We start from the raw sequence: 26,994 nt of genomic DNA, 5'->3' as shown, positions 1-26,994 counted from the left end.
GCAAACAGAACTCATGACCCTCAAAATCTCTCCAACTTCTGCAGCGGTGAGTACAGATAAGTCTCAAAGTATCTTCTCAGGTAGAACTCTCACAGTGCTTCATAAACAACCACAGGACTGGTCTAACAGCAGTTAGCTAACACACATGTTATCTGAACATAGCCCATAGTTTGTATTAAGTGACTAGTTTTATAATATCATACTTTTGTTAAATTTCCAAATACAAATATAAACACAAATTGAAATCCAAAATGTTGCAAAAGTAAAAATAGTACAAGGAACTCTCTTCTACTCAAATTTGCCTTGTTAATGTCTGCTTTACTTCTGCTGTGTGTGTAGACCTCTATTTCCTTTTCTAAACATTTGAGGATAGGTTATAAATGCTTATCCTTGAACACTTTTGTGAATAACATCATAATTTAATATATTTTCCTACTATAAGCAAAGCCAAAGTAAATGCATTTTCATATCTCTAGTGAAGAAATCAAAGAGAAAAGAATGTTTAACGCTCCTGATACACACTGCCAAACTCCTTCTCAAAAGCCTGTAACAGTCTAAACTCCTACCACAAGTACCTTAACTAATCATCTGCTTAACTTTCTAAATTTGATAGGAATGTGTTTGTTTAGTAGTAGTAAAGTTGAATGTTTTGGAGGTTTGATATGCTTTCCTGTTCAACTGATTTTCTTCCCTTGCCTTTTTGCCTTCTTTTAGAAAAACTTTTAAAAGTCAAAACTTGCTGGATATAAGGTCTATGGCAAATCCCATTGTGAAGGTAAATGTACAGGCCTTCCAAGAATACAGATTCTGACAACAGGACAACTCAAACTATAAAAACTTATGGCAAAACAAACTGTGCTCTCTACATGACAAAGTTATTGTTATAGTCTATCCTATTAACTTTGGAGCCTGTAATTGTTCCCTACTGGTGAGCTATAGTGGAACTCTGGCTCACAGTAGAATGACTACGTACACTGTAAGCCCAAATGTTGCTTGTAATAAACTATCTTAAGAAAATCTTAGCCAGGCATGGAAGCAATCCCTTAGCCTACAAACCCAGCTATTTGGGAGGCTGAGGCAGGAGGATCACACGTTTGAGGCTAGCCTGGGCAATTTAGCAAGACACTGTTTCAAAATAAAATAAAAAGGGCTGGGCATGTATCTCAGTTGGAGAGCACTTCCTGGGCTCAATCTCCAGTACTGCTAAGTGAATGAATGAATGTATGAATAAAAGCTCAAAATTGAAGTACAGATGTATAATTTCCAAGTAAATTTAGTAAAAACCATTATTATTATTATTATTATTATTATTATTATTATTATTATTATTTTGAGACAAGGTCTCACTATGTAGTTCAGGCTAGCCTGGACTCACTATGTAACCCAGATTGGCCTCAAAATTGCAGTGATCCTCAGCACCTAAAAACAAATCAGCAGCACCTCACAGAGCACATATAAAAAATATAAAATTAGGGCTGGGGATTTAGCTCAGCGGCAAAAGCGCCTGCCTGGCAAGCGCAAGGTCGTGAGTTCGGTTCCCGGTACCGGAGAAAAAACAAAAAAAAAAAAAAAAAAAAAAAAATTATAAATAAGAGGTTTAACAAACATACTAATAGCTTACTGTATTTCTTCAATCTGTTGAAGTACTTCCCCCTATATTTTAAGCTTACTCTTGAGAAAGGCTTGACTCTATGTACAGAGTAGAGGATGAAACAAGGCACCAAAGTCCTAAAAATAAGGACAGCGGTCAGGAGAATGCTAGAGTAATCCCAGACAAGGATGCTGAGGGCCAAGATGAGGAGCATCAAAAGTCAGGAAGGTGGGGGATAGATAAACACGGCAGCTATTTTAGAATGCAAAAAATACCTGGGATTTAATAACAGATTGGATTCAAGCAATGAAAGAACAGAAACAAGAATTTCACAACGAAGAAATTAATCGTGGGGTTATACTGAAAGTAAATAGGTACACAAAATAAGTAGGTCAAGGAATTAGAGACAGAGAAAATTCTAGCTTCACTAAATTTAATATACCTATATCCAGCATTCTGCAAACAAAACAGCTAGTAACTTCTATTTCAGCATGTATGCAAGCTTTTATCATTGTGAAAAATATTATTTTTACTTACATAAATAACGGAAAAGGCACATTATAATCTTTTCAATATTTCAGTACCCCTGAAAGTTTAAAGCCATCCTGCAGAGTTGCTTAAGTGTAGAACTTTGTGAAATCTGAGATTGCAGAAGATGAATGGGAACGTGACCTAAGTCACAGGTGCTCTAATGCAAGGACGCTTCACAGGGAAGTGGAGATATGAAAGCTCAATTCTGCCTCCACAAAAATAAGCTCCTTGTAACTAATGGGAAAGGACATGAAATACTCCATAAAGAAGAAACCTTGAGTTCACAGCTGGAAGGAAGAAAATGACAGTCGTGCTGGTCCTGCAGTCTGAAGCAGCACAGAATCAACAATAGATAAATTCAAGTCCGGGGTGAAAGTAAGGAAAAGCTTTATAAGCTGACTCCCACAGAGAACAAGTTCAGGCAAACCTGCAGAACATTCAGAGAATTCAGCAGAAGAGATAGTCTGAAGATGGCTAACAGGTTTTAGTCATAGCAGAAGCACATACTCATTCCCTGATTAGATCACATTTCAGAAAACACACTGGACTAAACGTTTTAAGGAATTCTGAGCTGTGTGGTAAGCAGAACCTACTGCACCAGTGTGTGTGGGGGGTGGGCACATATATATATATATAGCTGGATGGCTGGAGTATTATTCTATGCTATTGGAATTCTTGTTAAAGGTTGTAAAAGATTTTTTAAACTGATATTTACGGTAAGCATATTATACTTGCTTCTAAAATGATATACTTGCTTTATAAAAATTATTTTAAATACTCCTTTTTTATAATCTGCAAGAGTATAAGAGCTGTAAAAATCTTTAGAGTGGTAAACCTTATGCACCTTTTCTAACATGTTGGTTTTCAGGACTCCTTTGCACGAAAAGTTATTGATCACACCAAAGAATTGGCTATTAATATTTACAATAGTAACTGAAATTTTAATAGTATTTAAATATTCATTTAAAAATAGAAAATAGAGATAATTTATTTTTAAATATGTAGATATTATTTTTGACATAGATTTACCATCATTAATATTTTAATGGGAATTTGTAAGTATTAATTATAAATCTGTAACTTAATTATTATGAAACTTTATATGTAACTTTATAAGTATTACTGATAAAGTGTAACCTCAACTTTATTATCAAATATATATGAGAGAAAATTTCTATTTTACCAAACTCGGTTTTGGGGGATATCATTTTCAAAAACTGCTAATTTTACAAGTTAGTTTTTTATTGTAGCTTTTACACACATTCCTTTGATAATTAATGGTGTTTGGTGCTTTTCTAATTAATTTTGTGTATTAAAGGTATTTTCTGCTATGTTTACTAAAGGTACTTTTGCAAAATGCAGAATGAGTATAAAATATTGACACCTTACCAATCATAGTAAAATAATACTAACCAGGTATAATTATTACTGAGTAAATGTGAGGCAATGCTGAATCTTAGCTGTTATCAAATAAACACAAAGTATGAGCGTACTATTCATAAAGGTATTACCTCCTTTTATTTGCTATAAATTTGAACAGTTTTTTATTTACCTTTGAACTGCAATTAACTTTTTGAGAATGAGTTTTTATTATGTGAAATTAAATGTAGAATTGTTAAATAAAACTGTAAAACATTTATTATTTTGTTTAAAAATAAGAATATATCTGGGAGGATGAGATAGGAAGGCTATACATTCAAGCCCAGCTTGGCAAATTAGTGACCCAGAGAGAATACCTCAAAATAAAAAAAAAGGGCAAGGATGTAGCTTCAGTGCAAAGGCCCTGGGTTCAATCCCCAGCACTACAACAGTAAGTAATAATAAAGCAAGACATCTGTAACATGTTTGTGTACCACCACACCTGGCAATATGAAATATTTTTATAAAAAATGTAACTGTGTTTTCCAAAACAAAGGAAATGTAACGAAAGCCAAGAACATGGTGCATGGCTGTAATCCCAGCTACTCAGGAGACTGAGGAAAGCGGAATGACTGAGCCCAGGAGTTCCAAGCCCACACTGGAAAACATGACAAGGCTCTATCTCGGGGGTGGGGCACTGATGAGAAGAACGGCACACTGTTTTGTACTTTTATAAATCTCTTCATTGTTCAGCTATTTCTCAGATCTGCTAATACACTTGACGTGAAGTGCCACGTTATGTAGCCTCACACCGTATTCCACTCTGCCTCTGAGAGAGAATAAGAGTGAAAAAACAAGTATATCTTAGTGTTAATATGAAAATACGGTTTTAACTTCATGGATGCCCCAAGGGTCTTGAGACTACATTTTGAACATTGCTAGTTTAGTTTATCTGTATTTTCTACATTCAGCTTTAATAAACTACAACTTTTAAGAACATTTTCAGGATCCTATGGTTGTTCAAATATATTTTAGGGTTACAGAGAGGAATTTGATTTTTGAACTCCTGCATGTCTATGGAGATTACCTCAGTGTGTTATATTTTGAGTGTGCATCTTTGCTTCATTTAATAAATTTACTGTAAACAATCAACTCTAAGTTTATTTCATAGTTCTATTTTTATTTTAGTTTTCTAATACTACATTTTTACTTTTTATCCTTACTGTGTTTTCTTTTCTTAGTTATACCTTATTTATTTTTCTAACTTCTAGTTTCTATTTCCTTCCCTTTTGCAACAAAACTCTTAAGAGCTGTCTGTACCTACCATATCTAATGCTTATTTTCTCTTACGTCTACTTTAATCTCAGGCTTCTGTTACCACCTTTCCGTAACTAAATTAACTTGCATTCCTCATCTTATCTGATGTATCAGCATAACTTGACAAAGCTAATCCACCAAATTTGATTTTTTTCATGTCTGGTATGAAGACGAGCCGAGATTTATTTTCTTCCCTATGGATAAGCATTTGACTGAGCACCATTTGTCTTTCACGCATCTCCCTGCCAGCATTTGTGTATTAAAGCTATTTTCAAATCAAATCAAATCCACATACGTGTGGATGCTTCTGTAATCCATAAAGTGCCATTATTCTATGCGTTGGTCCTGAACCACTATCCCTTAACTTAATTACTATACTTGATGATTTTTAATATCTAGAAGTAAGTTTTATAATTTGTGTTTCTTTCCTGATTGTCTTAGCTATTTTTAACTTTTCCATCCTTATATAAGTTTTAGAATTGGCTTGTTGATTCCACTTTAAAAAGTCAGCTTTTCATTGTGATTTTGCTAAGCCTACATAGATGAATGTGAGAAAAGCTGACTTCTTTAAATACTGAATCTTGAAATCCTTGAATGCAGGTTATGCTTCTATTCATTTAATCTTCTGTTTTTAAAACTTTATTTTTCTTTATTAGTTCATGTTTGCAGTATGTAATGTTCACATTCATCGTGGGGAATTTGTACATGTACATAAGATATCTTAATTCTTTTTTATTGTCCTCCCCATTTAGATCTGCTTTACTTTTCCCCTGTAAAGACTCAAGAGTCTTCTATGTCATCATACGTCTGATTTTTATCCCTACATATGTGATTTTTTGATGCAAATCTAAATTACACATTATCTCAATTTTGTTAGTGTTGCTTCATAGAAAAACAACTATATTGTATGTTAACTTTGTATCCTTGCTAAACTCACTGACTAATCTTAATAATTTTCTGAGTATATAACTGTAACATCCATAAATAATAGCACTTTCTAATCTTCATCCTTTCTTTTTCCTACATTATTGTGTTGGCTAGGACTTCTAAAACAATTCTGAATAGAGAAAGTGATAAAGAATATTCTTGATCTTTTCTCTCATTAAGAAAGTTCTAATATTGTAGCATTAAATATGACACGTGGGTTTTGCAGATACCTTTCTTCAGATTACTTAAATTACTGTTCTTATTTTGACACAGAACAAACGTTGAATTTCTTTTTTTTTTTTTTTTTTCTTTTTTTGGTCTTGTTTGAGACTATGCAGTTCATGCTGGCCTTGAGCTCACTTTGTAGCCCAGGCTGGTCTTGAACTCAAAAACAATCCTCTTGCCTCAGCCCCCTGAGTGCTGGGATTATAGGTGTGAGCCATCATGCCCCATTTTATTATTATTATTACTATTTTTGGTACTGGGAATCAAACTCATGATCTTGTGCTTGCCAGGCAGGTGCTGTGCCAACTGAGCTATATCCCCAGCCCCCAAATGTTGAATTTCGTGTTTTTTTTTTTTTTTTTTTAAGCATTTGGTTTTATTGGCATTTAACACTATCATTTAGGCATTTACCATACTGTTTTACTCCATAATTTTTCCTTTATTCTCTTAATGTACTGAATTACACTGATTGGTTTTTCAATATTAAAACCAAACTTACATTTCCTAAAATAATATAAACTGGATCAAAACATATTAGTCTTCCAATACATTACAAATTTAATTTAATAATATATTATTTAGGATACTTCATCTATATTCATGAGGGATTTGGCCGTGATTTCTCTGTTCTTGTCATCTCCACATCAGAGAGCAGTGTCACGATTATGCTGGCCTTACCATAATAAACTGTGAAATGTGTCCTTTTTCCTCTGTTCCTTAGAAGTTGTAGATGAAATTTTACTTTGACAGTTGTTTTTTTCCTAGCACGTAAGAGCTATCTTTCTGTTGTCTCGTAGCTTCTTGGTTTCCGTCCGAAATGAAACCCCTCTGCCTCAGCACCACCTCACAGTGCAGCCCGAGCCTGCCCGCCTGCAGTGGGCACGGCACAGCCCTCACTCCCCACTGCTGCCCCGGGATGCTGAGAATGAAGCTGCCACGAAAGCCAACGCATTCTGTGCAGTTACTGACCAAGCCAGAGGAGTGAGAGAAAAAAATGACATGATCTGTTTCAGCCAGTCTCAGAACTGTTCCTTTGGAAGCCTTTTTTCCGTCTCACTACTGTTAATATTTTTCCTTTGACTTTAGTTTTCAGTTATAATGGATACATATGGGTATGGTTTTCTTTTAATGCTAATCTTGAGATTTACAGTATTTCTTACATCTGTGCCTTAAGGTTTTCAAAACCACATTTTAGAGATTTCTGTCATCATCTCTTCAAAGACTGTTCTGCAACACTCTTCCTCTCCCATCCTTCTGCGACCCTAATTACTTTTTCAACACATTTTGTGCCACATTGAAGGTGAATGCTTAATTTTTTTTTATCTTACTCACTTTGATAACTGGTTCACATCCTTCTCCACAAGTGCAAGCAAGCTGTGGCACAAGGCTGATCAGAGTACAGAAACACGATGCCGTGCCACGGCCCAGCCCCGTACCACAGGTGACTGAGTGTGCCTACATACACTCCCTCCCTCTTGAGAGGCCTCTTCTGGGAGAAGACAGACGTACACAGGAAGTCCAACTACCCTGAAACTACTGTTGAGGGAGAGAGAGAGACAGACAGACAGAGACACACACAGATACAGACAGAGGCAGAGACAGACTAGCCTGACAGAAATGCTAGTCTTCTCAGTTTTAGCACCAGACCTCAGGGTGGGAGAATGGAAAACCTCACCAGTTTTTTTTTTTTTGTTTGTTTTTGGTACTGGGAATCGAACTCAGGACCTTGCACTTGTCAGGAAGGCACCTGTGCCACTGAGCTGTATCCCCAGCCCAACCTCACCAGTTTTTACCTGGGCTATTTCTCTGGGCTAAGGTTAGAGCTAGCAATTTGAGAGATGAGCACATTGCTCTCCCACCCATGGCTACAAGTACTATAGGCACAGATCAACTTAATATAATCACTGAACGAGATATTTCAAAGCTGGGATTTATTTCTAAGGTGCAGGTGGCATTTTGGGGTTCCAAGCTAAGCACAGAGGGTTTACTAACACTAACTCCTTAACCTCAGTGGGCTCCAAACACTTGTTTTTGTTTCTCTAGCCTAAAGTGCCCATCAAAAACACTCAGAGAAAAGGTGGCTTGAAATGTTAGGGTCATCTTTCTCTGCCTTATCAATATTCTGATACATTTAAATACATGTTTTTTATATTTTGTCCACTTTTCTCAACGTTTAGAATGCTCATTCAAATCACTTCATCCAACATCACCAGAAGGCCACTACTCCAAAAACAGGCTGCATTTAATTTTTTTTTGGTACTGGGAATTGAACTCAGGACCTCGTGCTCGCTAGGGAGGCACTTATGCCGCTGAGCTACATCCCCAGCCCTCAATGCAGTTAATATTAAGCAGTTTAGAAATTCTGTTTTCTATCTTTCTCTTCATGATGGTCTAGACACACAGAATGCTTTCTTTTAAAGTATGCATTTTACCAGTATCTTTAAAGGTGACATGTATTTTCAAATAAACCAAAAAGGTAACACTTTGTTAACTTTATAAATACGATTTGCACAAAAACATTTTGTCTGAAGCAAGGAAAACAAATAATTTGTAATTAATTTATTTTTAAATAATCTTTTAAAGATTTTTCCATTACATTTTCACAACTTCCAAGTTCAGCCCCATCCGTTCTTACAATTCTGCCTGGAAAGCTTTCCTGTTTACTTTTTGTTTCTCTAAGATCAACCCTTCTTCTTAATTTAAGAAGAATTCACTAAGTAATTTCACAATTAAATTAGAAAAGAGAAGAAAACCTATTTCAGCTATTAATATTTTAATTATATCATTACTTATTGATAATTAAACTATCAATATTTTAATACCTTCCTCTTCTAATCATCTCTAAACATTAACATTATCTAGAAATAGAATATCACTTATGACCTAAAGGTTTTTAAATATTTCAACACAATATAGTTTTTTTCTTGCATTCTTCTTGCCTTAATAAAACTCTATCATAACCTTATGAGGACCTGAAGTTGAGTTCTGAAAGTCTGGGAGAAACACTGTGACTACCAACACTTACAGTGAAAAATGCGAAAATCAATGTATGGATGAGAGCCTCTTCTTTCTGATTCAAATCCTGCTCGGCTCCTCACACGTACATCTCCTGGAAGAATGAAATGTAAGTTTAGAAGGCTACCATTGTGAAGACGCTTCCCCATGCAAAGAAGGCCTATGTGGTATTATAAAAAAAGATGGCCCATTAATGACATAATAGCAAGGGGTTCTGTGGGAGGGGTTCACGAGCTTTCAGTACCGAGGTATAAGGCTGGTTAAAGATGATTTTTAAAAAAAATTACCCCCATAATCATCATCATCATCATCATCATTATCATCTCATCATCTTTGCTTTAAAGCAAGCAAGCCTTAAAGAATAATTCAAGCGTATGATAATCCAACCTAATACCACATGGCATTAAAAGGGAAATAAAATCTACAGTATAAGAGACAGATAATCCTCAGCACAAAAGCTTGAAAAGTCACAGCAAGAAGTAAGTATTTATTATGTGCCTACTCTGTGTCTAGTCTATAAGGGACATGAAAAATAGAAAAATACATTATTTACTTTCAAGCATAAAGTTTACAATTTCATAAATATGTAGCAAATTAAATCGTTACAGACTTTGCCACATCCTGTTTGATTAATCTTCTCTTATCTCACCATTAGTGGTATACTTAAGGTTTTTAGCTGGCTTAAAGTTTGGTTTCTATAAGCTTAGTGTTGCTCCCACACGTATGCACATGACATAAAGATTTATTTTTCTATATAATAACATGACCATAGCAGCCATGTACCAAGCACTCTTTTTGTCTTACAGAAATGGCCTTATTGAATTCTCTAATAAAGTTCAGGCAATTTTAATCTCCACTTTATAGACACAGCAACTGCACTCTTAGGAGTTAAATAGCACGCTCCCTGCCACAAAGCTAGCACAAACTTAGCCCTAGGGGTTTCAAAAACAACACTTTTTTCATTACATTTTTACAGCCTCCAAGTTCATAGCCCTGATTCTTCAGCCCCATCCCCATACTCTTGCAATTCTATCTGGAAGGCTTTCCTGGTTCTGTTTTGTTTCTCTAAGTAAGAGCATCCCTTCCTTCCAGGCAATTTCATCCTACAGGACTCTGTCCCACACTGACTGACCACCTCTCTCACGTGGTGATTCCCCTCACATGGCAACAAAGGTTTACTGAGCACCTGTATGCAGCAGGCATGGGACATACGGCCCTGAACAATATACTGAAAGTCCTTGCTCATGAAGTTTATCTTCTCATTGAATGAGACAAAAACATAAAATACGTAACTTCATTTTATGGAAGATGACAAGAAGATGCATGGATAAAACTGAAAGGTAAGAGGAACAGGGAGGATGAAAGAGGGGGTGGGGTGATTTATCAGTGTGGTAAGGACATCCCCACTAAACAGGATGTGTATGAGGACAGACACCAGGGAAATGAGACAGTGAGCCGTATGTATCAGGAGGAAGAGGTTTCCAAGGATAAGGACTGCAGGAACAAATACCCCAAGATAGAGTACACTTTGGGGGTTCAAAGATATGCAAAGAGGCCAATATGGCAGGAGTAAGGTGAGGGAAAGAATTGGTAGGCGGTGAGGTTGGACAGCCAATACAGCCACTGTACAGTGGGCCTTTGTGGCCATTATAGCAGCTCTGGTTATTACCGTAACATAAAGAGCCATTAGAGGATCCTAAACAGAGGAGCAAGATGACTTAACTTATGCCTTAAAAGGTTTCCTCTGGCTGCTACGATTAGAAGAGACAGGTGGACACAACATTAGGTATTTTATGGCCTCACAGAATAGACAGGACCAGTTAGCAAACAAATACAAGGCGATAGATAGGGTTTAGGTTGGGGTGGTAATAACACCAGCTGATGAGATTCTACATATATACTGGAGGTGTGTACTGTAACAGGTGTGTACTATAACAGACAGACATGCAGTGTAGAAGAAAGAGAAGTCAGGGATGACTCTAAGTTTTTGACCTGACAATTGGAAGACATTACATTTATTGATATGGCAAAAGACTACCAAACAAAGGGGGAGTACAAGCTTTAAATTTGAGGTATCCAAACATACCCACGTGGAGATGTTCCAAAAAATTAAAGACAATGAGTGATCAAAATGTATGGTGAATTCTAAATTACAAAAAATTCATTACAGTATAAGTGGTACCCATTACTATTAATCCGTCTCACTTCAGACGGACTTGCCCGTCATTCCTGTCATTTTGTGGAGCAGTTCTATAATTCGTTTGTGTCTTCATAAGATGTGATCAAAAATATGGTACATGCTGCTGCCAAGTACCAGTCAATGGAAAGGCAGGCTCAAAAAAACATTGAAGTACGTCCTCACGTTTGCCTTATTCACAGGGTTGGGCACTGTGTAACTCTGGCTCTTCCCCAGAGTCAAAATGACCGTGAAAGCTTAAGTGTTTTAAACTGACTCAAGATACTAAGGCACCCACAACAGCACAACTAAAGTCACGCATGAAACAGGACTTCCAAACGGCTTCAGAAAGTGGCAAGAATGACAGATAAGGAATATTTAAAGGGAGGGGGATATCTTGAGAGGTATGAATAGAAATGTGTATTCCACTCTAATAATTTTTAAAGGAATATTTAAACATTCACTTTATTTTTCAATCACACTACCTATCAAAATACCTAGAGCTATTTTAAGGATAAGAGAATCCTAAACATGTTTGTAGAATGAGATACAGGAGGTAAAGAGGCTGAACATTTATGAGAAAAAAAAAATAAGTACTAGGGCAGAACAGAATTGAGGCGGGACACAGACAGTACACTAAAGGGGAGAAAAGAAGAGCAAAATCAAAACCTTGGGGAATGTTTACACTTAAAAAGACTGAGGTATGTGAAAAATAAAGATGGCTCAATACATTAAAGACAGAAGAATTCTAAGCATGAGGAATGGAGCCACAGGAGACTCCTCTAACAAAGGATGAGGAAATCTGCCTACTGGAAACTTAATACACGTACACGTTCAACAGTATGAATTAAAGTGCAAGGGGTCACTGAGTGTATGGATGAGGACAGAGCCCTGGCAAGGAGATGAAAAGAAAAGTTGCACATATATTTACAAATCAGTCAACCGAGAACAAAGTATCGCCAGGTATCTTGTTCTATCACGTCTATCTGATCAGGTATTTTATGGCCTCGTCTTCATCCACGCTGACACTCATCTCTTTCATTTAGCAACTCTACAAACCTATCTTTGATGAAGAATGTGCAAAAATTGGTTTAAAATTGTGTACTGATGAGATAGGCAAGTGGCCCACTCCAGTAATCCCAGCACTCTGGGAGGCTGAGGCAGGAGGATCACAAGTTTGAACCCAGCCTGGGTAACTCAGTGACTTAGCCGAGAACCTGTCTCAAAAAAACAAAACAAAACATCACTAATGAAAGTGGCCTAGATAATAAGCCAGAGATTTCTCAATTACCTATAAATCTAAAATGCCTTTATTTATTCGTATCACATTTAACACTGGCTTGCAGACTCTAAGTTTTGATGCAATAGGTTATCTCTTCTACAAAAAATTATGAAAAGCTATGTAATGAAAGATACATCAACCTCAAATAATAATATATGATATCAATGCTAAAAACCAAATAGTGCTTACCTAGCATACGAATGTATAATGCAGTCTGATCGGAACTGTCATAGGAAATGGCTCCACGCCTCTAGGGAAAAAAAACAACATTTTACTACATAGCAATAAAATGTAATCTGAAATTCATTTTAGAAACACATAGATTTATTATATACACTTGTCCCTTGCTATATTGCGGTTCACTTATTGCAGCGTCACTGTACTGCAGGTTTTTAAAAAAAAATCTAATTCTGTATTGCAGAGTTTTTGCTGTATCGCGGGATTTTGTGGTATATAGGTATTTATATAATATTTATGATTTTAATTATTTTTGCCTAAAAAATTTAAAACAATGTGAAAATATAAAAGATGTTAATTCAAACATATTAAAAGAATATTAAATTGAAATAAAATATAGTATGTATTTCATCAGTGGCTGAATACCATACTGTACACAATGGAAATGCAGTATTGCACAAGTTTGCACAAGTTTGCCAACGTGAGATTGTACATGGCACACTACTGGCTGATGGAATGGAAGGTGACCAACCACAGCACTGTGTTCTGTATCCTGGGCGCTGATTGGCTCAGTGACTGTAGCATCAGTCTGTTTGCTCTCCCACACTGTGCCCACATGTTCAGCATCCCTCCTTGTCCACTTCTCATCGAGTACCCATATAGAATTTTACATGTTGTTAAAATTACGTAGGTTTAAGACTGTAGAAAGTGTTTAAGAGCATATGAAGTATTTGTAAGAGTGTGGGAAAGGTTAATAAGAGTAAGAAAGGAGTGTGGGAAGGGTTTATAAAGCCTTAAATATATATATAAAAAATAAAATAAACATAAAGCCACTACTTTGCCGATTTTCACCTATCACAGGGGTCTCTGGAATGTAACTGCTGCAATAGGTGAGGGATCACTGTATTACTGTGAAGCATTGTGCAAGAAAACCTGGATATACAAAAGGAAATTACATATGGTATCTTCTCTGTAAATGTCTAATTGAAGGATAGACAAATACTTCTAATACAATATAAAGTAGTTAGTAAGTATCATAAAAGTAAATAGAGAGTGGAAATGATCTTTGAGAGGCATCCAAATTTTTTTTTTTTTTTTCTTTGTGGTACTGGGGATTGGACTCAGGGCCTCTGAATGGTCGATACATTTCCAGGCCTTTTCTTTATTTTTTATTTTGAGACAGAGTCTCACTGAGTCACTAAATTGCCCAAGCTGGGTTCAAACCTGTGATCCTCCACAAAATTTAACACATTTCCCATGAGATTCCAACATTCAGAACAGAGCCTAGCACAGTGATAGTAATCAATAAAAACAGTTCAATTAAAAGGTCTAAGAATTTTTTTAAAAGCAGTAATAAATGAAACTGGGACTACAAGATTAATATATAAAATGGAATGGTATTGCAAAGAAATGGGGAAAACAAAACAGAATCTAGAAACAAATTAAAGAATACATAGTAATATTGAATATGATAAATATAAGACAAAATTTGGGTAGGAAGAATTATTTATTAATAAGCACCAAGAAAAATGCTCAACCTCATTCAAAAGAGAAATACACATTAAAGTCATAATTTGCATTTTTACTACTAGATGAATGGTCTTCACAGAACTCTGGCATGTGGTTTACAGCCCCCCAACAAATAGCTACAAATCTCAAGGGAAAAACAAAGTTTTAAAATTATAATTATAAAGCTTTAGTATGCAAAACAATTCCTCAAACCTTAAATTATATCCTTAATGTTTATGATTTAAGAGAGAAATATCAATTAAAATCTTGCATGATTTCATGTATTTTTTTTTAAAGTTCATTAAATGTAGGAGAAACTGACATTTCAACCAAAAATAAATTCTAACTATCAACACTGGTTGTCTCGATGGTGAGGGACACAGACGTAGGAAGGCGGCCTTTTAATACATAGCTTTATACCTTGGTTTTGTAGTAAGTATAGTCATTACATGACCACAAATTAAAATTAAAAATGAAATACAAGTCCCTTACACAGAAAAGCATGATCCCAAATCCCAAGTGACAAAACCATACAGAACACACCTCCAGCATCCTGCTTACCATGTCTTCTAACAATAGAAAAACTGGGTAATGGAAATCATCTAGATTATCAGTTATGATATACTAAATTTACTTTACAGTAATCATTTAGACTTATTTACAGGATCATTAATTTAGATATTTAAAAGGTAGGACCTATATTAATCTAAGCAAAAATTTACCAAAAAGGCAAAAATTCAATTTTAAGTATATATAATAACAAATTAAGGATGTGCAAATCACTCAGATCTTTCCATTAACTGAAAAGTATTAAGTAAGGCCAGTCTACAAATATTTGGCTTACATGCTACACCGAACCACAAGACATAGTTGTTACTAAATAAATCCAACTGAGACAAAACTTTTTTTAAAGAATAAGCTTTAAAAATTAAGTCTGAGCCCATCAATGAGTACCACCTGGGTAAATCATTTACCTCTTTAAGGATTAAGAGTACAATGAATATTATTAAGTTCTTCCATTAAGCAACCTAGGTAGAAAAATCTAAAATAATTCCTTTTAGAAAAACACACTATAAATTGTGAATTGGGACAATGAAACTTTGCTTCCATGTTAGAATCATTATTTAAAAAATATCTGTGCTTTATACACTAAGTGTGTTGCACACGCAATATATAGTTCTTTAAAGAGTATCATTTTTAAAGCTATGTATTACTAGACTTTCACTCGTAATAAAAATAGTAAAACAAATCTCATTGAATTTCTGCGTCACAGGTCAGTCACAACGTACTCTGGGCTAACATCCACGTTCCCACCTCACCTAACCAGTGAATGGAAATAACTGAGGCTGCTACTCGTGACTCTTCTAATTTAGCCATCCTGGGAACAGCTTGTAAAGCAAACTAGTATAGGTCAAAACATGGGCGAGGCTGAGCTAATCAGAAACTGACAGCCGCAGCATAAACAAGTTAAACTGTAAGGTTCCAAAGACTTCACAGGCGTTCTGAGAGTCCTGGTAAGATACTAACTCACCTTGAATCAGGGTGAATCATTCTTCCATAAAGATTTGACTTGAAGGCAAATGACAAAAGGCATAAAAGTTGTTCACAATATTAGTTAATACATAACTTGTAAAGACAGACATGTTTTAAATCCCAGTGAACACATCTGAAGTGCCACTGTTTATTTTGCTCAAGTTTTCTATTAGATGATCTAACACACAAAAACAAGTGTATTTTTCTTAAATCTAAGGGACTAACAGAAAATGCCCCAAGTGCCTTCATACAAAATTTCATTTCACCCAAATGAGAACTCTATAAGGTAGGCTTTAGTTAGTTCTACTTGTAACTAGTGAACTAATGACTAAAATGCTTAAACATGGTAGCACTAAATAAAATTTCTAGTAAAATACCAAAAAACCATACCATATAAGCAGTACCATAAGCACAGCCCAAGTTCCAAAGCAGTTTTCTCTGACATAGTACAATAAGCTCTCTCAGAATACATACACCTTACACCTGCTGGAAAAATTAGCTTGTGTTTCACTGCCTAAAGGATTCAAGTATTGCACTGGGTCACTTCCTATTCTTCCTCTCTCTCATACTTCTTTGAAATAAAATATTAGAATTGTTTTGTTTAAAAACTTAGTTTTTTGGTGAACCATTTAAAAAAATCAACAATTCAACTACTGCATTATTAATATTAACTTGACCTTCATTCCATAACTTGGCAAGCTAATCCTTAAAAAAATAAAAACCAAGAAAATAGCTCTTAGTACCACAAAATTAATTCTTAACCTTTAAAACACTAGTTTTTTTTGTCATATGTTTTTGTTTCTTGAAGAGATTTCTTCAATTATATTCACTAAGAGGAACACTTCAAGTAAGAGAGCGCATGCTTAAAACATGCAAAAATGTGAAAAATTACATAGCAGAGATTAAAATCTTCCTTGAAAAAGCAAATTAAGTTTTCAGGAGCTTTATGCTGCTTAGCGAAGTGGTGCTTAGGAAATAGTGATGGGCTTATACACTTTAATTTAATACTCTTCAGTATCTTAATATGGAAAGAAAAAGGATGGTAGATGAAAGATATAATCATTTTTATACAAGTGTATAAAAAGTAATTTCTAATAGTATAATCTTAAGTATTTCTTTAGTTTTAGACTCTTGTCCAAATGGCAACTGACCAGTTAGCATTCTCTCAAGCAAATCTCAAGCCTGATGTTTAGTATTACCCTTGAAAAACAAGATTTAATCTTATATTTTTGTCAATATATTATAGGTAAGGCATATATTTATTATTAGCAAGACCTTAAAAAGAAAACATGACAGAGGGTGGAGCTTTAGTGTTTAAAAAGCTCATCATTGTTTAGAAATACTCAATAACTATAATTTAAAATACAAGAAATAGTAAATTCTTTTCCTCCAAAAGAGAATGTTTAAACTGTGTATACCCAAAGTCTACATTAATTTTATATTATTAAAAGTTGGACTTCTTTAAAAACTTCTTCAAGGGAATAACACTGAGGAAAGCTACTTTGATAGTGAGGAATGATATCATAAAAAGCTCCTGAGAAGGAATAAAATGAGGTAAAAATAAAAATTATAAATAATAATTTTAAGCATTTTAGCTGACAGAACTCATAGCTCCTTTAATCAACAAAATAAAAACTGATACATAAGAAAATTATGTAGCTATTTCATTTCTATCAAATATGCAAATTATTAATGTCACAATCCCCAAAATAAAGACGGCCTACCTTAGATGTGATCCACTTGATAAGAACCAAGGCCAGACACCAAATCAATGTAATTCCCATTGAATCAATCAAAAGCCTGCTGCATAATCCCTCTCCGCCCCCAGTGAGCTACGAGCAAGAAACACCTCTCAGGAGTCTGATAAATAAGCAGCTGTCCGGAGGCAGAAGAGAGGGGCACTGACTGCCCTGAGGCTCAGGCAGCTGCTTTCCAACGGCGATCACCTGACCCCTGGGAGAATGCAGAGCCCAGCCAGCCTTCTTGCCCAGTGCATGCCTAATGCCACATCCCGGTGCTGGGGCAGAACGGCCTAAGTAATGTTGGAAGAGGGGGAACTGATCTACCTGACCCAACTATCTCACAAAACAAAGAGGAAAGAGGTCTCAGGTTGCAAATGATTTCCAAAGAATATTTGGCAGCACTAAAAATTTCCTCATTCTTTCCACATGGACCTGTTGCACAGGCTTGATACTCTTGCATTTAGAAATATTAGTGTATTTTACTGTTTTTAATTTTTAACATCAAATTTCAACTTCTTATTTCCTTTGGATTACTTTGTGCATGTCGCAGGCTATCATAAATATTGTTTATGCTACTTTATAATTCACTCATTTTGGGCTTGTTGAAAAAGGCCAGTCTAATAGTGTGTTTTCAAAATAATTTAAAAGTATATTATTTTCAAGGCCACTCAACAATCTAGTTTATAATATTTTGGTACCTGTCATAGTCTCACGACAGTCTAAGAAATTGTGGCTCCACTCCTTCACAGTCATGACTTCTCTTTGCAGGTAGCAGTATACAGGGTGTACTGCTGAGAAAAAAGGTTTCATCAAACTTTCAAGTATTCAGCAGATATTTATTAAGTTCCTATTATGTGCAGAACCTATGCCAAATAGCAAGGATATACTCAGTGAGCAAATGTAGACATGGCTCCTGACCTTGTGACACAGCTCAAAGTGTGCATTAATCAAATTATGCAAATAAACACGAAATTGCGACTGTAACAATTCTCATGAGGAGCTGCCACGGAAGCCTGGGTCTGACCTAGTTAAGACATAAGGAACATCTTTCCAGAGTCACAGAAATGTCCCTGAGCTGAAACCTGATGGGGCAAGATCATGGAATAGAGGGGAGGAGCCATCTTGCAGCCAGAAGAGCAGGTACCAGGGCCAAGGACGGAGGAAAAACCAAGCAGGGCAAGTACAAGAGGAAGAAAGAAAGCTCAGGGTGACTAGAAGGCAGAAAGGCAGGTCCCAGTGGGGCTGCACGAGCAGGGAACAGAGGCCAGGCCTGCAGGGCCTCCTAGAAGCCTTGTCAAAGTGTGTTGTCTTCATCCTGCTAAGAGATTCTGATTTTAGAAAGAAAACTCTGGTCAATATAACCAAGCGGGGTTGGGGCTGATGGACACTGAGGCTGCCACTGCAGAGGTTCTGGAGAGAGGCGACGAGAGCAGGGACTGACTGAAGAAATAAATATTTGGGAGAAGACAGGCTGTAGACTGCAGTCCAGGGGAGACCAAGTCATCTGCATACCCACAGTACACAAATGATGGTTCTAAAATATCCAAAAAGAGCCCACAGTTTAAATAATCATGTTCCTTTCATTACCCAATCCTCAGCACTAGTTTACTTATAACAAGTTAATTCTATATGTTGAAATGAAGTATAAATTAATGTACATGTCTAAATATTTTCCTAAATTGAAGCCATTCATACCACATGGTCACAAAAGTTTTACTTCTTGCTACACAACAAAGAAACTATAATATTCTAATCCTTGCATGAAACAAGATGATGTTTTTATTTTGTCAGACTGTGTATGATATACTACCGGGGCCTCTGATTACTCTCTAATCCAGTAAGGTTCAGGCAAGCACACACCCAATATTCAAGAAGGGGGCAGAGCAACAGAGTGTACTCTAGCCTAAAACTCACAGGCGGGAGGCTGTGCAGCCAGGGCCGGTGGCTAGCAAGGACCTCACGACTGCTCCCTGCCACTCTGGCCTGAGCTGCTTACTACACATCAGCTCATTACCGTCCCATGATGCTCAGTCCAGGAATGGTTCCCTTTTCGCCTTTCATACTTCACTTCCAATCAGCTGCTTCAATAGTGTTAATATTTTGAGAAGCAAATATGAGATTCCTGTACTGTTTTTCATAGAATACTTAAATATTATTTATGAAGGTCTTTTTGGCTTTATGGAAACACAAGAATCTGTATTTTCTTTTAGTCTAGAAGAGAAAGACTGAAAGGGGAAGAAGGGGATAAAGTAAGTCCCTAGCAGTTCTCTCATTTAAGTGAACTTCTGTGGAGATTAGTTTTTTAACATCTCAAAACTCTTCTGGGCTTGGAGATGAAAGCCTACAAGCTGTTTCTTTGCTGCCATGGGCTGAGTGATTCTGGGAAAATTCACCTCATTGTGCCATGCTTTTCTCTCCTTCATGGGAATTAAATTCTCTCTCTCTCTCTCTCTCTCTCTCTCTCTCTCTCTCTCTCTCTCTCTCTCTCTCTTGCCCCCTCTCCCTCTCCCTCTCCAAGAATAGCTGGCTCATAGTGGACTTCTAATAAATTTTAGCAAATTTCTTAAAAATACTTAAAAGACGGTGATGTCCTCACTGCTGTAGCTTCGCCTTCACTGTGAGCCTAACTGGGCGCACACAGTCACCCTCTGGGCCAGCTGGCACGGGGCTTGCTGAGTGCCTGAGAAACTCTCTCTCATTCCTCGTAGGACTCGATTCTTAACTTTCATTTCTCACCCTAGCTAACAGGTTCATTTGCTAGAACGATTCCCCCAGCACTGACTTCTTGTTTCTACTGTACCTGTAACACTGTAACACAGGGATAAGCAAGACAATCCTCTCAGATCAGAAAATATACTATATTCAAATAGCTTTTTCTTTTGTTGGGGGTACCAGAAGTTGAACTCATGAGCTTGTTTGTGTTTGCCAGGCAGGTGCTGTGCTAGAACTAGCAGTTGAGTTTGCATCTAAAATCAGAGAACCCTTGTTGCTAATGACATGTTTCTATTACTCAAATCTTACAAAATCTCAGTCAATACATTTTTCTTAAAGTAGTACATTTAAATTCCTCAATGTCATGAAGCTAATGGCTTTAAAACTTTTTCTTATTTTAAGATACAATAATACTAACTTATCTGGGTAATTTATAATGCTTTTCCTAATAAAATATTTTTCAGTAAGATAAAAACAAGGGCTGTTATCAAATTAATTGCCTCTTTTATACTAATAATAAATGTATTCTTTTACATTAACTGTTTCTTTAAGGGTCTCAAATTCTTAGTAAAACATGACAGGGTCACAATAAACTATTTTGGAAAAATTAGTACTAGATTTTCAAAAAAATTTATACTATAAGAAGAAAGTATAAACCTTTCTCTTTCTGGGGTATATAAGACTAATACAGTATTTGAAAAACTAAGTTAAAAGCAGACCTCACCATTATGAGTGTGATCAACAGCAAAAAGGTATGACTTTGATCTTTGTTTCTTAGAAAAGTAATCCAAGAGCAAATTTTATCCCCAGGACACTCTGCCATCCACAGGACACCTGTCAATCTTGGCAATAACCTTTAGCTAACCATATAGAGACTCAGTGTGTCCCTACTGGTTGACCAAATTAGGTTAACCTCATCTGCATTGACATCAGTGTCTATAATTTTGGAATCTCATGGACAGAAATAGCCTATCATACTTCTTTATACAAATGTAGTGTCTGTAGAAAACTACAACCAAACTTATGATAGAAAAAATATGAACACTTTAGTAAATATCTTTCAATTGTACTTTTATCACTTTGAATTCCAGCCTACTCAAATAACAAATAAACCATATTGGTATTCCAGGTGGTTCTTTTTCTAAAAACCAGAGGTTATTTTTCAAATAAATTTCAAGTGATATAAAAATTGTGAGAACGAATTTCAGGAGATATAAAATTGAGAAAAAAACCAGGCTTCCATTAGCAACAGCAACAAAGATTACTTAAAAGCTATGGTAATATGAGAACTTTACCACTCGTTAAGACCATTCTGTCATGTAGATTTACAGCTCTGAATTATGCTTTTTTTTCATACAGTATCCCAGTATTTGATGGAAATAGCCATGTGATTCCTTCTAGTATGAAGGAAGTAATAAAACACCTTGACATTTTACAAATATTCAAATCTTCTTTCAAAAAAACACCATCCTATGATACCAAGACAAGAGGTTTGCTTATTAGCTATAACATTTAAAAAAGTATGAAAAGTAGAAAACTGTCATACAACATACTAGGAAAGGTTGCCACAAATTCCCAAAGTTAAAACACAGTAGCACAGTTCCAACAACAGCTGACTTTAGATAGAGAAAAGGAACATACAACAGGTGTTCTGTTGGACGAGGAGAATGTCACAGATCAGGGCAACTTAATCTCAGCAAGAATGCACATACAATCTCTGGCAACATCCTCAAGAAGAGCAAGGTGAGCTCCATACTACAGTTAGGAAGCTTCCTAGCTGACCAAGCAAGCATACCCAGAGATAACACCACTTGATGTTAAACCAGTGAAAGAATTATGGAGGTAACTAAAAGAATGCTATGTTTGATCTTTTCTTATTTCACAGTTTATTTCCTGTCATGGAGAGCTAACAAAAGCATACTAAAGCTACAAATAAAACACAAAGAGTAAACCAGCATGCTGAATTTAAAAAGTGGGATAAAAAAGCTTAAATTTCAACATAAAATAGTGTATAGATATGATAAAGAAAACAAGTGTTAAAATTTTAGGGCTCTTTTTTTTTTTTTTTAAGGGTTGTGTATGTGTTAAGAGAGTCTCACTATGTTGCCTTAGGCTGGCCTTGAAAACCTGGGCTCAAGGGATCCTCTTGCCTCAGCCTCCCAAATAGTTGGAACTATGGGCATGTACCACATGCCTCATTAAAATTTTAAGAGTTGAATTTTTTTGGAGGGAAAATAAGCCAGCATGTCTAAATTCAGATCAATAAGATACACTAAGTGAAGATAATCTTAGGAGGCATTAAGAATGAGATAAGTATATAAAGCAGGATGTAACAGTGTCCTTAAAATAAGCCACCTTTAGAAGACTGGATTCATATCTGCATAGCACACCATAGGATGCATACATACCGGTCAGATAAAAAGTAGGAGTTTTGTGACAGAGATGCATGTGGCAAAAAAATTTTTTTTAAAAAAAGCAGGACTAAACAGGTATTAAAACTGCTATATAATAAAATACCCTGAAAAGTAGCTTAATTCTGTAAAAGTACAGAGGCAGAAGTGGGAACTATGAGAGAAGTTTATAGAAAATAGAATTTGAAGGGACTGAGAATACAGCTTAGTGGCACAGTGCCTGCCTTGTAAGTACGAGGTCTTGAGTTCGATTCCCAGTTACAAAAAAAAAAAAAAAGAATCTGACCCATTATTACTGCCTAAGAACATTCTACAATTTCTAATAACGTTCTCCAGTTAGAACCATGTAAACTGAAAGGAGCTGCCTTTAACCAGCCTCTGTCAAGGAGCTTGTGGGGCGGGCTAGACCCAACAACCTTCAAGGTCTCTACCAATTCTAAGGTTTGCACTACTATAAATGACAGCTCATAATTCCTTGTGGGCCAAAAATTTTAATTTTAAACTTGAAGGAAAGTTGAACCAAGTTTATGACAACCTTAAAACAAAATGCAATCACTCACAACCCTGTGAAATAAAAACTAGAAATATTCTTTTGTACAAATAAAAGAGAAATAAAATTATTATATAATTTATTTTCTTGTATTTAATAATTAAAGATGTCTTTCTAAGAAAGGTATTGTTCTTTAAAGCTCTTTAATGGAAAGCTATTTGTATGCTAGGAAAAAAACACTTCTCCATAAATAGTATTATGCACTGATTACTATTTGTGGGTAAGTACGTATTAACATGCTTATAACATAGACACTAAAGAAGAAAAATACTAATTTGTGCATATAGGACCAATTTAAAAAAGAAACTCAATACAGATGGCAATTGCTTCACTTTCCAAACTAATCAGAGAAGCACAAAAAATTCTGAAGTGTACTTGAGGCACAGTGAATTGAATAACACATTTTGTTTCTACATAAAATAGCTGAAAAAAAGAGAGATTGATTTTTGAGATCTTCACTGTTAGGCCCTGAGGACATAATGTACACCAAGTAATTACAGGTGCAAGCAAATGTAAGGTGCTATAAAATTTCAAGTATAATATCCACCCCAGATCTGGTAGCCTCAAGGAAAACTATCAGGAAAAAGTGACATGTAATATGATCCTTAAAGAATAAGTTTCATAGGTTTAAAAAAAAGGGAGAGAAAAGAGCTCCAGGCAGAAAAGGCAGTATGTGTAAATTAGGAGAGGTGAGCTAGATGTTGGCCAACTAAAATATAAACAAGGTTCAATGAATTATAGGAACCTAGTACAGGACTAACACTCCCAGCACGAATTAACTAGAAAGTTAGGCCTTTAATATGAAATTATGGAACAATGTTTTCAGAAGTTAAGTAAGTGGTGGTGCATGGCTCTGACACTTAAGAGAAGGAGGTTAAAAAAAAAAAAAACACAACAACCCAAGCTGAGGCCTATGATTCCCCAAGTTTCTTCCTGTAAGACAGTCATAACTCCAGATGTGGAGCAAGAAATCCTGCAGTGCGCAGCAGTTTCACAAGGCTAAGGTAGAAAATAGGGTTCACTGAGGCAGAGGCAGCTGGAATCTGCAGGGCTGAGTAACAGAGAAGGGAGACAATGAGCTCTAGAAGTCCGAAAGAGGGTCCTCTTGAGTCTACGGCTGAACATTAAGCAGGACATACGCACAGTAAGACTCCACGAGACGAGAAGATAACTACCAGGCAAAGAACAACCAGAAGAGAAAGGGCAACAATGAATCCCAACCAACATGAGAAAAGACCTCTCAGAACATCTGGAACATTCCATGGAGACCCCAGAAATGCCTTACTAGCCCGTCTATATAGTTCTATCACACAGCATCACCGTAAACACACACTAACAAGTGTATAAACTTAGACGAGTGAGACAGATTTGCAAGTAATTACTTGCTTGCCAGATCAAAATGTAACATGCTTTTCAGGATGACAAATCAAAATTTACAATAGAGAAAACATAACCCCAAACAGTAGGGGAAAATATCATTCACTAAAAACACAAAACAATTATGTCTTATGTCTTGTGTAGCTGAACGCATAAGCATTCCTATGGAGAGCAGCATCTCTTTGGCAAGTCACCTGGAGGGCCCGTATGTATGTACTGACTGTCCAGCTCTTTGCATTCTTAAACTTACTACCTGTAGGAATAGCCATTTTAGCATGTAATTTCGAAAATTCATCTCAGACATTTGATGATCTTCCAGCGAAATATGGTTATAGACCTCCAGCTGAAGGTTTAAAGTTTTTGATTAATTCAGAACCAGAGAATGCTTGTGAACCCATAATGCCTCCACCAGTAAAAGACAACTCATCTGGCACTTTCATCATGTTAATTAGAAGACTTGATTGTAATTTTGATATAAAGGTTTTAAATGCACAGAGAGTGGGATACAAAGCAGCCATTGTTCACAATGTTGATTCTGAAGACCTCATTAGCATGGGATCCAGTGACATTGATGTGTTAAAGAAGATTGATATTCCATCTGTCTTTACTGGTGAATCATCAGCTAATTCCCTTAAAGATGAATTCACATATGAGAAAGGGTGCCACATTATCTTAGTTCCAGAATTTAGTCTTCCTCTAGAATACTATCTAATTCCCTTCCTCATTATTGTGGGCATCTGTCTCATCCTAATAGTCATTTTTATGATCACAAAATTTGTCCAGGACAGACATAGAGCTAGAAGAAATAGACTTGGTAAAGATCAACTTAAGAAACCACGTGTACATAAATTCAAGAAAGGAGATGAGTACGATGTATGTGCATTTGTTTGGATGAATATGAAGATGGAGACAAACTCAGAATCCTTCCCTGTTCTCATGCTTATCACTGCAAATGTGTAGACCCCTGGCTAACTACAACCGAGAAAATCTGTCCAGTCTGCAAGCAAAAAGTTGTTCCTTCGCAAGGTGATTCCAACTCTGACACAATAGTCAAGAAGAAAACGAAGTGTCAGGACACCCCCCTTTGCTTAGACCTTTAGCTTCTGTCAGTGCCCAGTTGCTTGGGGCTTTGTCAGAGTCCCACTCGCATCAGAACATGACAGAATCTTTAGACATTGAGGACGATGACAACGAAGATGCTGACAGCAGTGAGGCGGAGAATGAAGTGAATGAACACAGTGCTGTGGTCCAGCTGCAGCCTAATGGTGAGCGGGACTGCGACACAGCAAATACCGTGTGACCCGTTAGGTGACGGGCTGGTTTCCCTGTGAAACATTTATTTAGGTCTGTAATTTGATCTTTTGCTCCTTTTAGAGATTTCCGTAGAAATAACTGATTTTTAGTGTTCTAGTTTAATCAGATAACCTAAACAGGATCTTATCTGGTACTTATCTGCAGGACTATATTTCATTTTACTAATAAGTAATAACAGAGTGGTGCTGTAACTCAGGCATCAAGGATAAAGTACAGCCAAATCATTTTTTTTAATCTCAATATAGCTTGCGATGATGACTTACATCACAGTATGAAAATGTTTTGTTTTACACATGGAATCAGTGCCATGGCCATCTAGCGTAAGCTAAGCCAGCACTCACCTTCGGTAAAGAATGAGTTGGAGTACATTGTGGTATTTCTCCAAGTTGCTTTCATCAGTGAGAAGCAATAAAGTATTTTACCACTTCTCCCCTCCTATCGGCACCACACAAAAAACTCAAAGCTATCTTTTTCATTTCTGTTCCCAAGTAGTCTTATCCTGATACGGAAGGTCTGTAAATAGTACAGATTTCAAAAGGGTTTTAATACTACAGTTATACATAACTATGGTTCAACAGGTAATGTCTTCGGACTTTCGAGATTTCAGTATCCTTCAGTTCTGTGTTGGGATCAAAGCAAAAACAAAATGCTGCATAAAAATACCAAACTTCAGCAACTGTTACTACTCAGATCATATACGTCTTAATAAAGAGCATCTTATGCTAATTAGCCCTGCTAACCTATGTACAGAGAAACTGTTCAAGTATTAGATTTGAAACTAAATGCCTAACAGAACTAATGTATTGAAATGACGTACTATGAAAATGTAAATTATATTATACACCATTGTAACTATGTAGAAATTAAAGAAATGTATAATCAAACTAATAAGAATTTTTATATGGCTTTATATGAGGGGAGTTTGAATGTTAATAAAACTTTTTCACTTTATAGTAAAAAACAAAAAAACAAGAAACAAAAAACAAAAACACTTCTATGACTCCATCCTTTGGGCAGTCCAACCCTCTTCTTGCTTTCCAAGTCTACAAACATCAACCTTCTCTTTGTCCCTGTATGTCATGGTTTGGGGTTTTGCAAGGAGAAATGAGATAATACAGGACACATATTTTATAAGATTATTTATAATAGCCACCCAAAGAATCATATACTGAAAGACAGTGCAGGAAATCTGTCCACACACCAAAGACTAAAGAATCTGAGGGTCTGGATCCCATGATAATGTCCT

At 36.1% G+C, this 26,994-nt stretch overlaps 1 protein-coding gene and 1 pseudogene across 3 annotated transcripts in view; one reads left to right on the top strand and one right to left on the bottom strand.

Annotated features, from left to right (window-relative positions):
* The window catches only part of Pde7a (phosphodiesterase 7A), a gene marked incomplete at its 5' end in the record, with an annotated part of 126,423 nt that overhangs the window by 47,453 nt on the left and 51,976 nt on the right, over positions 1 to 26,994 (bottom strand). For all 3 annotated transcript variants that reach the window (XR_262266.2, XR_262267.2, XM_005392162.2), the window contains 2 exon segments: positions 8,976 to 9,059; positions 12,613 to 12,673. Coding sequence is in view for 1 of the 3 variants with exons in the window: in XM_005392162.2 (XP_005392219.1) it covers positions 8,976 to 9,059; positions 12,613 to 12,673 (145 nt within the window).
* On the top strand, positions 24,642 to 25,734 carry LOC102020620 (annotated as a pseudogene).

Source organism: Chinchilla lanigera, unplaced genomic scaffold, assembly GCF_000276665.1.
Source record: "Chinchilla lanigera isolate Chin_1 unplaced genomic scaffold, ChiLan1.0 scaffold00043, whole genome shotgun sequence".
NCBI classification, from domain to species: Eukaryota; Metazoa; Chordata; class Mammalia; order Rodentia; family Chinchillidae; genus Chinchilla; species Chinchilla lanigera.
This window is presented reverse-complemented; position numbering and strand designations above follow the sequence as displayed.